The 13,164-nt window shown below is 41.3% G+C and overlaps 1 protein-coding gene across 1 annotated transcript in view; it reads left to right on the top strand.

The window, feature by feature from the left end:
* The window catches only part of vegfc (vascular endothelial growth factor c), a 133,896-nt gene extending 123,706 nt beyond the window's left edge, over window positions 1–10,190 (top strand). Inside the window, exon 7 of the mRNA XM_075464212.1 lies at window positions 9,653–10,190. Within this exon, the coding sequence (XP_075320327.1) occupies window positions 9,653–9,761 (109 nt within the window). The 3' untranslated portion in view covers window positions 9,762–10,190. The remainder of the gene's footprint in view (window positions 1–9,652) is intronic.
* The last annotated feature ends 2,974 nt before the right edge of the window (window positions 10,191–13,164 follow it).

Genomic DNA, 13,164 nt, shown 5'->3' with positions numbered 1-13,164 from the left:
ATAGGGCAGGAGGCGTTCTTATTCCAAAGAAAGAGTCCTCGGACCTGAGTCAGTTCCGGATGATCTCTCTCCTAAATGTAGAGGGGAAGATTTTCTTTAGTTTGGTTGCACAGAGATTAGCTACTTATTTAGAAAAGAATAGCTTAATAGATACTACTGTGCAGAAGGCAGGAATACCAGGTTTCGCAGGGTGTTTAGAGCACACTAGCATGATTTGGCATCAGATTCAGACAGCCAAGATTGAGAAAAAAGACTTGCATGTTATATTTCTGGATCTAGCAAATGCATTTGGTTCAGTGCCACATAGCCTTATTTGGAAAGCATTTGAGTATTTTAGAGTGCCTGTAGTAGTGGTTAACTTAGTAAGAGCATATTTTCAAGATATTAGACTGTGCCTAAGTACAGCAGGTTTCACAACAGGTTGGCAGAGGCTAGAAATAGGCATTATGGCAGGGTGTACAATTTCTCCGTTAGCATTTACAATGGCCATGGAGATAATTATTAGAGCTTCCAAGTGGGTTGTAGGAGGAGAGAGACGTCAGGATGGCATGCGCCTTACGCCAATTAGAGCATACATGGATGATATGACGTTAGTGACTACAACAGTGCCATGTATGAAGAGAATACTTGAGAGACTTAATAAAAATCTAAAGTGGGCTGGGATGAAAATCAAACCTACTAAGTCTAGAAGTATCTCAATAATTAGAGGGAAATTAAGTGATAGAAAGTTTGTAATAGATGAAGAAAGCATTCCAATAATAAGGGAAAAGGCAGTAAAGAGTTTAGGCAGGTGGTACCAGGCAGACATGAATGATGGAAAGCAGTCAGTGCAGTTTCGGGAAGATGTTGCTGAGGGACTGGATAGAATAGATAAATCAGAGCTTCCAGGAAAGTTGAAGCTGTGGTGTCTGCAGTTTGGATTGTTTCCTAGGTTGATGTGGCCACTGTCTGTGTATGAGATTCCATTATCTGTTGTAGAAAAAATGGAAAGATTAGTTAGCTTTTATATTAGGAAGTGGCTAGGTGTTCCTAGATGTTTAAGTACTGTGGCACTGTATGGGAAAGGCATACTCCAGCTCCCAGTATCTAGTCTAGTAGAGGAGTTTAAATGTACTAAAGTTAGGACAGAGCTCCTGTTAGCTGGGAGTAAAGATGTGGTAGTTAGTAAGGTGGTTCCAAACCCAACCAAGGAGAGGAAATGGAATCTAAGAATGGCAGCTCAGGAGGCAGAAGCAACTCTTAGACATACAGAGATTGTGGGTAATGTGCAAATAGGCCGGGGAGGCTTGGGGCTTGGCCCAGGCAAACCAGTGTGGAGTAGAGCAGGTCCCAAGGAGAAGAGAAAGCTAGTTGTTGAGCAGGTTCATAGACAGGAGGAAATGTTAAGGGGTGCAAAGGCAGTGGCTCAGGCTAAGCAGGGAGGGTGGTTGAATTGGGAAGGTGTAGAAAAGAAAAAGCTTAGTTGGAACGAACTGTGGAGTATGGAGGAAAGGAGTATTAGATTTTTGATAGGGGCAACATATGATGTATTGCCAACTCCCCAGAACCTAAAACTCTGGGTAAATGGAGACCCGTTATGTTCGTTATGTTCAGGTACTGCAACTCTAAGGCATATTTTGTCAGGTTGTAAGGTTAGTCTGTCACAAGGCCGGTATACATGGCAACATGACCAAGTATTAAGAAGTTTAGCTGCAGGTATTGAAGATAAACGAAGGCAGGTAAACTTAGGAGGGTCCAAGGTACAGAGAGTTGCAATTCAGTTTGTTCAAGAGGGGGAGAAAGTTAAAAAGACGATAAGGAGGCACGGCAGCTTGGAGGATGCTTGTGATTGGGAGATGCAGGTAGATTTAGGAAATAAGCTTGTTGTTCCCCAGGAGATAGCCTCTACAAACCTAAGGCCTGATATAGTCTTGTGGTCTAGGAGTAGAATGAGAGTCTATTTCATAGAGCTGACTGTTCCTTGGGAGGAATTAGTAGCGGAAGCATATGAAAGGAAAAAGCTTAGATATGTGGAGTTGGGGGCAGAAGCAGAGCAGCGAGGATGGAAGGTTAGAATCTGTCCAGTGGAAGTAGGATGTAGAGGATTTGTTGCAAAGTCTGTTGTCTCATTGTTGAGGGAGCTAGGTGTAAGTGGACAGAGTGTGAGGAAAATAGTGCAGGAGGTTTCAGATAAAGCAGTAAAATCCAGCCAGTGGATTTGGATTAGAAGATGCAATAGCAGCTGGGGGCCCAGCAGGGAGGGCACTTAGGGTAAATAGACTTTTGAAAAAGCAAAGAAGAAGTTCAAGCTATTTAAGTGGAGGGTTTGGCACATGTGATCCTTTTGAAACCAGGCGGCCATTTTGGGTGAGTTGGCTTGGAGTGAGTTGGCTTGGAGTGAGTTGGCTTGGAGTGAGTTGTATGGATTTGTTTTTGCTGGCATTGTTAGTGATTATAGGATTGTTTAGGTGAGTTTGTCTGCTGAATCTGCTAGTGTGTCTTGTCCTTCCTCCACCTCTGGCACCCTCTATATTTTCATTACCCCTACCCGAACCAGGGTTTGAATCCCATTCCTGCTTTTCTTACCTCTTTTATTTCTTCCCCTACCCGAACCAGGGTTTGCATCCCCACCCCGCTGTGACTGGTGTGCAGTTGGTGAGAGTGAGTTGTATGGCTTTGTTTTTGCTGGTATTTTAGTGATTATAGGACTATTTAGGTGAGTTTGTCTGCTGAATCTGCTAGTGTGTCTTGTCCTTCCTCCACCTCTGGCACCCTCAATACTTTCATTACCCCTACCCGAACCAGGGTTTGAATCCCATTCCTGCTTTTCTTACCTCTTTTATTTCTTCCCCTACCCGAACCAGGATTTGCATCCCCACCCCGCTGTAACTGGTGTGCAGTTGGTGAGAGGCTGAGGTAGATTATGGTTGTTGTGGTGTGAGGGGCAGTGTTGGCTGGCATTAGGGGGGTGACGCCAGTGGTCATTGTCTAGCCTCCTGGAGGTGTCGTGGGCCCAACTAGACGAAACACTGATGAAAGGAGGTTCCCACCTGATGACCCCAGTGATATGTTGGTCAGCACTGCTCATTGATCTATATAATACGGAGTGTAGGGAATTATTCACTGAGTCTGGTCCTTTATTTTATTTTATTTTATTTTTATTTTCTTTAGCACAAGTTTCTTGTGTTTATATTGAATTACTGCAGGGAATCTGGTGTGTAATGCTCACCCTCTATGTGCAAATGACTTGTCATAGCTGTCACTTAACCATTTCCTCTCCCCACAAAGACGGAAACACACACACCTATACACACATCAATTCATCCTGCCAGTCTTGACCCCTCGTGACCCTGTTTGAGAATGATTTATGAGTAGAACATAGCAAAGTTTGGAATCTGGTACTTATGTGTATGCGACTATAAGTGTATGTGTTTCATCATGGGTTCATAGGTCTCTTTAAGTAACCAGAACTAAATATTTTGTCATCCACCATGTGACACAGTGCAACTGAAACATCAGTGGCAATTATGTGCCAGAGTCTATGTTTTGTAGACTAAGTAGGAAAGGTCTTGAATATGTTAGGTTTTCTTTGGTCTTCCACGTATATATATATATATATATTTATTTATTATATCTTCAAAGTGCACGTTCTTACATATGGTATCATATAACAGTTGGTTGCATTATTAATTTGACTCCAAAAATTGATTTTGACTGCACAAAAGGTATTTTGCAAGAGGAAAGGAAGATTAGAAATTCTACAGGATTTGATTTACAGTATCAAAACATATGACAGTTTCAACAGTGATGTACAGGTATCTAAATAGTTCTATTACTTCGTAATAATTCTGACCAATCAGATCGTTTAAGAGAGCCCAGAAAAATTGAAGTGCCAATTTTACATTTCTTTAAGGCGAGACACTACAGATGAATAAGGTAATATTTTAAAATAATAGATATCACCATGAAACTTCCTCAGTTGATTACTTTTGTATGAAATTTGTATGTTTAATTATGCAAATTCTGCATGATTTCATTAAACATGTGCAAATTTGCATATATTTCCGGAAGATAGATCTGAACATATGATGAAGCCAGGTACAAGTGCAGATTAAGATGACTTTCATTGCCATCACTGGACTGTCAAACATATTTGGAGCAATAGACTGCACACATATACGCATTAAAACTGTTGTGGAGGGCACTGAGCTGAAGGCCAGGTGGGTGTGTCAGCACTGGACTGGCAAACTGCTCTATAGCCCAGAGAAGGCATGCCAGATTATTCTGGCCTGAACCAGCCCAGGCAGACAACATGCCAGAAGACCCCCCTCATGGACTGCCCCATCAAAGTGCCATCATGATGAGGCAACAACTGATTGCACTGATTGCATTTTTTTAAGCCATTTTCATATCAAACCATTTCTTCTTTATTTCGGTGACATTACGAACTACAGGTGACACAGAATTAACAGCACTCGTAGAAAACTTCCCATTTCTTGGCTTTAGCAGGTCCCGTAATTCCACTGCTGACGCTGCTAAAAATGACAGATTTTCCTTTCTGGATCTCTGAAAGCAGAACTTCAGTCTCAGAGCCCGTAAAGTTGTTCTTTTTGCGCCTTGATGCCATTCTCATGACTCAACTTTTCCTGGCACAGGAGCGAGGAAGCACAGCCTTATATGGTATCATTTTGGGCATGGAGTATACACATTTACTATCCTCCTGAACATGCACTTAAATACGCACGGGTGGCATTCATCATTTACGCAGGTCGTTTACACACTTTTTCCGAAGTTAAGAGCGTTTGTTGAATCTGACGTGGCGTGTTCGTACGAGACCTTTGTACGGAAAAAGTGAGAAATTTCGAACATGAATCCAAAAATGTTCTTGCGTGAGGCCCATTGACTATTACATGCACTTATATTTTTAATTGCAGACAGGACGAACCCAAGGTCTTTCATGTTTTGTTTTGTCTGTTTTATATAATATATATATTTTTTTTTTGTTGGGGCGGTAGTAAAATATATTCTATTTATGTGATATATATTCATTTTGACATTTGAATTTAGCAATACATGCCAAACAAAGGAAAATAAGTTTGGATGGCAAAGCTTTTACCACTTTTTATATATCCAATTTTTTACACAACACTTAAAGTCTGAGTAGAGCAAATTCGGGGATTTGCGTGAAAAACAAGGTCTATGTCTTTGATAATGCTTGCTCAAATTATCTTAAGAGACCCAGAGCTGTGTTTCCCTGAATTGTGGAGTTTGACTGTTTAACAGATATTTTTTTGCTCAGGATTTTTAGGATTTTTTTAGGATGCTTATATAGTGCAGGGTTGCTCAGAATCTAAGGACATCTAAAGCCAAACCCATTCCTAAAATTTGAATGATACAAATAGTCCGATTAGATGAGTTAGCCTTGGACTAGAGACTTGTGAGCTAGCTGTTCAACCTTCAGCTTGGAAATGCTGACACGTGGTTCCACTGTAGATCTGGCAACACGCTAGCAGTGCCTGCAGCGCATCGCAGAGTAGCACATTTACTCAGGGAGCTGGCTCTGTATGTTAATTTTGTGCAGAGCTGTGACAAGTTCTAGATAACTGCCAATACCCACCTATAATTCACATAGTACTTAGCAAACTTTTATTGGAGATATCTGCTAGTTACAGATACACCAATACTCTGCTGCAACCATCAAACTGAGTCTCCTTCTCTCTCCTGCTAGTTTGGGTCAGCTGAATTTAACATTTAATGTTTACACTTTGCATTTGGGATTCCATATGTATAGTATGTGTGATTCCACAGGACCTCTTTAGCCTTAGCCTGAGTCAGGAGAAAGTTCCATGACTGTGGAAGACACACTTGCCTTATTTTCATACCCAAATAATCTCATCCATCTGCCCTCAGTGACTACAGACCAACTACCCTAACATCACACATCATGAAAGTCCTATAGAGACTGTTATTGGCTTACCCCAGTAAGCAAGTTAACATCTTTCAGGGCCTACTTTGGTTTGCTTATTGTACTAGGGTTGATGTTGAAGATGTCATCACCTACCTGCTTCAGCAAACCCATTCTCATCTGGACAAAGCAGGCAGCATGGTGAGAATGATGATCTTTGATTTCTCAAGTGTTTTTAATAATATTCAGCCTGTACTGTTAGCCTCCACAACTTCCTGGATTATTGACTACTACACAAACAGAACACAGTTTGCAGTTTTTTGGACTAAGTGGTTGTGTGTCTGAGAGGGTGGTCAGCGGCACAGGAGCACCACAGGGGGCGTAGCTGGGAAGTCCAGTTAAAAGAGCGTTACAGTAATGGAGTCTACTGGAGATGAATGCATGGATGAGTTTCTCCTGGTCTTTTTGGGAGAGGAAACCTTTAATTCTGTTGATGTTTCTGAGATGGTAAAAAGCTGCCTTGGTGACAGCTTTGATGTGGCTGCTGAAAGTCAGATCTGAGTCTATCAACACTCCGAGGTTACCAACTTGGTCAGTGATTGTAAGGGCCCGAGTCTCAAGATATTTACCAACGCTGACCCTCTTCTCTTTGCTCCCAAACAGAATGATCTCAGTTTTGTCTTCATTTAATTGTAGAAAATTCTCTCTCATCCAGGTGTTTACTTCCTCCAGACACTGACACAGTACGTCTGCTGGGCTGCAGTCGCCATGGTGACAGAGACACATAAAGTTGTGTATCGTCTGCATAACTGTGATAATCTATGTTAAAGTTCTAAATATCTGACCCAAAGGGAGCATATACAAGTTAAACAGAAGAGGTCCAAGAATTGACCCCTGGGGGACTCCACAAGTCATGGCCACTCGCTCAGATTCATAGCTGCCAGTTGTAACAAAATAACTCCGACCTTCTAAGTAGGACCTGAACCAGTTAAGGACCGCTCCAGAAAGTCCAACCCAGTTTTCCAGCCTGTGCAACAGGATTCTGTGATCTACAGTATCAAACGCAGCGCTGAGGTCCAACAGGACCAGGACTGAAACATTACCAGAATCAGTATTCAACCTGATGTCGTTTAACACTTTGACCAGAGCTGTTTCAGTGCTGTGATGACGTCTGAAGCCTGATTGAAAGTTATCAAGACTTCCACTTTCATTCAGAAAGTCGTTGAGCTGGTTAAATACAACTTTCTCAATAATCTTAGATATAAAAGAGAGGTTAGAGACAGGTCTGTAGTTGTTCATCATAGAGGCGTCTAGAGTTCTCTTCTTTAGGAGAGGCTTAATGGCAGCTGTCTTTAGTGACTTGGGAAAAATGCCTGATGCCAGTGAGCTGTTAACTATTTGTAGGAGATCACTTTCTACTGAGGTAAAAACAGTTTTTAAAAAGTCGGATGGTATTATGTCCAGAGAACAAGTTGTTGATTTCAGATGCCGAACTGTTTCCTCTAGGATTTTTAAATCAACAATATTAAATTGTGACAACGTCAGAGTTATTTCTAGGTTTTAGACACAGATTAGTTTTCTTGTTTGTCTGTGTTGCGTGAATGTTTTGATTTTTTTGGCTAAAAAAGTTGGCAAATTCGTTGCATTTCTCAGTGGAGAGGAGGTCTGGGTTTGACTGTTTAGGAGGATTTGTGAGTTTTTCAACCATAGCAAACAGAGTTGTTGACATTCTTATTAATCATTTCAGATAAATGCAGCTGTCTGGCCTTGCACAGCTCATTGTTAGAACTACGCAGGCTTTGTTTGTACAGCTCATAGTGAATCTGAAGCTTTGTTTTCCTCCATTTACGTTCAGCTTTCCTGCATTCTCTTTTCAGGTCTTTGACCGTAGTGGTGTTTCTCCATGGGGTTTTCTGTTTGATCAAGGTGCTCTTGATTCTTATCGGTGCAACAGCTTCCATTACATTCAAAATTTTTAAGTTGAAATGATTCAGCTGTCCTTCAACCGACTCTGCGCTCATTGTTGGTAACATAGCTATGGCCTCCCTAAACTGAGCACTTGTTTTCTCATTAATGTACCTCTTCTTAATTGAGAACCTGGTTGTTTGAACATTCTCAGTGATCAATAAATCAAATAAAATACAAAAATGGTCAGACAAGGCCAAATCAATAACCACAACAGAAGAAATATCAACACCTTTAGAAATGAGCAGGTCCAGAATGTGACCTCGAAGGTGGGTAGGTTCTGTTACATGTTGCCACAAACCAAACATGTCCAGCACAGAAGAAAATTCTTTGGCATTACCATCCGTCATATTATCTATGTGAATGTTAAAATCCCCGGTCAAGATAAAATGGTTAAAATCAGTTGAAATAACAGACAATCATTCAGAAAAATCATCAATAAAACTTGCACAGTATCCTGGAGATCTGTAAATGATTAAGAACAGGATTTTAGGAACACCCTTTAAAATAAAACTCAGATATTCAAAAGAAGTAAAATCACCAAATGAGATCTCTTTATAAGGCAGCTTCCGAGAGAAGACAACACAGCTTCTGAACAAAATTAAATAAGCTTTATTTTTTGCAAAGTACCGTTTTAAGGAGCATTTGTGAATGTAAGTCTGTGATGTTTTCCAAAGAAAGCATTTGCCCATTTGGTTATATGAACTTTTGAAGATTGACAGTTTTTGATGCAGTGCTGTCTCGGGATTCTGAGATCACGGATTTGCAATGACATTTTAAAAAAAAAAAAAAATTTTATAAAATGATGCATTGTAGAGGAAGAAATATTCAAATCCTTTTCAATCTGTGTTAGAGAAGCATTGTTTTCTTTCTTTCTTTACAATAATTATTCTACAATTGTTTTTCTTATATTGTGTCCCAACTTTTTCCATCTTAGAGTAGAGGTTTGCTAGCCTGGGCGAAAGCCGACTGTTGACTCCGTCAAACAGTCTGGGAAAACCCAAGAGGAATCCGTTTCCATGGAGGGTGGGACCTTACTCAGCAACTTAAATTCATTGGAGTTCCCTTAACCAATCAGTAATGTTTAGAAAGGACGTAGGTTATGCGCCGAGGTTCATGCTTGCTCGCGAATCACGCTTCCCACATCCGCTTTCATTATACCGGTACCATTTGATAAATCAAACTTTTCCCAAAGCCAGTTGGAAGGAGAGCTTCGACATCCTTGCCACTAACAAAATTGACGAGGCATTCCTCTTGCTCTTGTTTTAATTGTGTAATGCTCTCCAGAGTTGAGACAACTTCATGGATAGCTTCTAGCGTTCTTCCGTCGCCATGTTTATTTCCGCTGCGGTTGAACTACAATTATATGGACTACAATGGACTCCGCGCGTGAGTTCTGCGTCACCACTCGCAACTGTTTGCTGATTGGCAAAACACTGAGCGAACCAAGGGAGGGGGATTTGGCCAGACTATGTGCGGAGCCAAAATCTTTGGGTGGAAGTACGTAGGATGGCGTCGCCAGGCTAGAGGTTTGCAGCTTTTGGCAGTACATACCAAATATTGTGTGAAAGGTCAAATAACCAACAAACCCACATGAATAAAGGAAAAACTGAATGATGCACTGCATACAAATGAAGTGGTAGATTTGAGTCATGTTTTTTCTTCTTTTCTGTTCTTTATTTGATGAAGAGGACCAGTCCTGTACACCAACACGAGCCTATTTTATCCAGCAAGCCAGATTCAATTTTAATAAACAATTATTAGTTTTGAAGCTAAGTCTACTTTTATTCTTTTTCATTATAGTTGCCTCAGGCCTCCTTGTGAAGTCAGAAGGCGAAGGTGTGAACCAGGCTTCTTCTTCAGCGAAGAGGTGTGTCGTTGTGTTCCATCCCACTGGAGACGGCTGGACTGACCTGTGGCCCATAAGATGCTAACAAGATGCTAATAAACAAACTTAACACATAACATTTTACAATCCCTGTAGACCTGCTGGTCAAGAGGATTCCCATCAGCAGTAATGGCAGCTAAGTGTGTGGACCCTGATGAACATGGGGAAACCTTAGTGAATTGAATGCAAATGTGGGAAACTCTGGTATCTGAAGATGAGAAATGCACTGGTTCTGCTTTGAAGACATTTTAATGGGAGAGCCCATTTTTGGAGCCCAGGATTGATGGAAAGACTGAAAAAAAAAAAAGAACTCTCAATTTTTGTTATAAGATTGTTTTAAAATATTTTCAGTATTCATATGTCAGATATTGATTATATAATTTATTAAATACTATTTTTCATCTTCTGTCTATTGCAATTTCAGTATTTTTTATGAAAATACACTGATCAATATTTTTGTATCATGTAAAGTTTGTGTAAAATAAAGTATACTGAATGTTTCTTTTGTTTCATTTAGTCCAGTAATCCAGTCTGTTATGTGTGTTGTACTGTTACATCCTTACTTAAGGTAAATGTTGAGGCCAGGATTTGCACTTTTAAAGACAGAGGGACCTTAATGGATTTCAACTCATTCAGATTTGTCAGATAAGGTAGAGTTTCTCTCTGTCTCCGCCTTCTTTCAGCCACAAACAGCATTTGATTTCCTCATTCATTCAGTCAGCAAAGCGAGTTCTTCTACTTCTAGAAGTCCATCAGGCACAGCAGGAGGCGACTGTTTTCACCAACACGTCCTTCTGACAACGATCCCGTGGATGAAGGAGCATTACCGCCCCCCAAACCCCTCCCCCTCTGTGGACGAGGTTGTGCACGTGAGTTCACACCAGTGTGCGCTCACACAAGCTGGGGCAGACTCACGCTCAGCAGCGTGTGCACAAGCTGTGATTGACAGGTAGGATTCCTCCACCCTAACTTGATTGGTTAAAAACAGCCGGGAGCGCTCGGTTTTTGCAAGCATGATTACAGGCTTCAGAGGGAGCTACAGAAAACGGGATTTTTAAGATTTCCAGCTTTAAGATTTCCAATTCGAGGTTGATGAAAAACGTAGCCCCTCCTCTTCCCCGTTGCCATGGTGACTCGTCGACTCGGGGCTCCATTAAAGCTGCGGTCGGCAACTTTTTTTTAGTCATATTAGCTTGAACTGTCATGGGATTCTGGAAGTATAATATTAAATAGGCTGTTTAGCAAAAATCCCGAAATCTGTAGCTCCCTCTGAAGCCTGTAATCATGCTTGCAAAAACCGAGCGCTCCCGGCTGTTTTTAACCAATCACGTTAGGGTGGAGGAATCCTACCTGTCAATCACAGCTTGTGCACACGCTGCTGAGCGTGAGTCTGCCCCAGCTTGTGTGCGCTCACACTGGTGTGAACTCACGTGCACAACCTCGTCCACAGAGGGGGAGGGGTTTGGGGGGCGATTCGGAGCTTGTTAGAGGTTGGGGGAGGGACCTGAAAGTTGTATCAGTTCGAATTTTCCGACTTTAGACTCGGAATTTTGAAAACCTGCCGACTGCAGCTTTAATGCTGGCTTTTTAAAGTTGTGGTGCACGCGCTAAACTCAAGGTGAAACTACTCAGAGTTGATTAAACTCACTCAAATCAGCGTTTCTGGAACCGAAAACTCAGAGTAGATCAACTCAGAGTTCAGGAATAGACTCAGAGTTTGTTGAACCTGCTTTGTGAAACGGACCCCAGATCCCTAAAGCTGGATTATTCTATGTAAAATTATCAATATTCTTTACACAGTGGTAATTATATTATATATTTTTTGTGTGTGCATACCTATGAGTAGTCACTGTCTTCCCTGCAGTCAACAGCAGTCAGTATGATGCCACTGTAGGAGTTACAGTGCCTTGCGAAAGTATTCGGCCCCCTTGAACTTTTCAACCTTTTGCCACATTTCAGGCTTTAAACATAAAGATATAACATTTTAATTTGTTTGTGAAGAATCAACAACAAGTGGGACACAATCGTGAAGTGGAATGAAATTTATTGGATGTGTCAAAACTTTTTTAACAAATAAAAAACTGAAAAGGGGGGCGTGCAATATTATTCGGCCCCTTTACTTTCAGTGCAGCAAACTCACTCCAGAAGTTCAGTGAGGATCTCTGAATGATCCAATGTTGTCCCAAATGACTGATGATGATAAACAGAATCCACCTGTGTGTAATCAAGTCTCCGTATAAATGCAGCTGCTCTGTGATAGTCTCAGGGTTCTGTTCAAAGCGCAGAGAGCATCATGAAGGCAAGGCAAAGCAATTTTATTTATAGAGCACAATTCATACACAGGCAATTCAAAGTGCTTCACAGCTACATAAAATCACAAGAAGGCAATAAAATCATTAAAAAGAAATAAAAAATAAAAATAATATAATAAAAACCCATTAAAATAATCATTAATTAATTAAAAAGTGAAGAGTGCAGATAAAATACTTTCAGGTGTCATATGCACAGCTAAACAGAACTGTTTTCAGCCTGGATTTAAACATTGTCAGAGTTGAGGCCTGTCTCACATCTTCTGGAAGGATGTTCCAGATGTTAGGAGCATAAAACTGAAACGCAGCCTCAGCTTGTTTAGTCCTGACTCTGGGCCCCAGCAGGGGACCCCTCCCTGAGGTTCTCAGAGCCCGAGTTGGTTCATATGGCTCTAACATGTCAGAGATGTACTTTGGTGCTTGACCATGAAGAGACTTGTACACAAGCAGAGCTGTTTTAAAGTCTATTCTCTGAGCAACAGGAAGCCAGTGCAGAGACCTGAGCACTGGACTAATATGGTGGTATTTCCTGGTTCTAGTCAGGACTCGAGCAGCAGCGTTCTGGATGTACTGCAGCTGTCTTACAGCCCGTTTAGAGAGCCCAGTGAGCAGGCCGTTACAGCAGTCTAACCTGCTGGAGACAAACGCATGGATCAGTCTCTCTAAGTCTGGTTTAGACACTATTCCTTTGATTCTGGCAATGTTTTTTAGATGGTAAAAAGCTGCTGATGTTACAGATTTGATTTGGCTGTTAAAGTTCAGGTCTGAGTCCAATATTACCCCGAGATTTCTAACTTGATAGTTAGGTTTTAGAGAGAGAGTCTCAAGGTGACTGATAACACTTTCTCTTTGTTTCTGTGGGCCACAGACAATGATTTCAGTTTTGTCTGAGTTTAGCTGGAGGAAATTGTTTTGCATCCACACACTGATCTGTTCGATGCAGCGACACAATGTATCTACAGGCCCGTGTTCTCCTGCTGTCAGTGACACGTAGATCTGAGTGTCATCTGCATAGTTGTGGTAGGACACATTATAGCTGCATATTAGCTGGCCTAATGGAAGCATGTACAGATTGAACAATACGGGTCCCAGGATTGACCCCTGGGGAACCCCACGGG

The sequence above is a fragment of the Odontesthes bonariensis genome, chromosome 4 (genome assembly GCF_027942865.1).
Source record: "Odontesthes bonariensis isolate fOdoBon6 chromosome 4, fOdoBon6.hap1, whole genome shotgun sequence".
Lineage (NCBI taxonomy): Eukaryota > Metazoa > Chordata > Actinopteri > Atheriniformes > Atherinopsidae > Odontesthes > Odontesthes bonariensis.
Note: the sequence above shows the minus strand (reverse complement) of the source record. Positions and strands in the feature narration are given on the sequence as shown.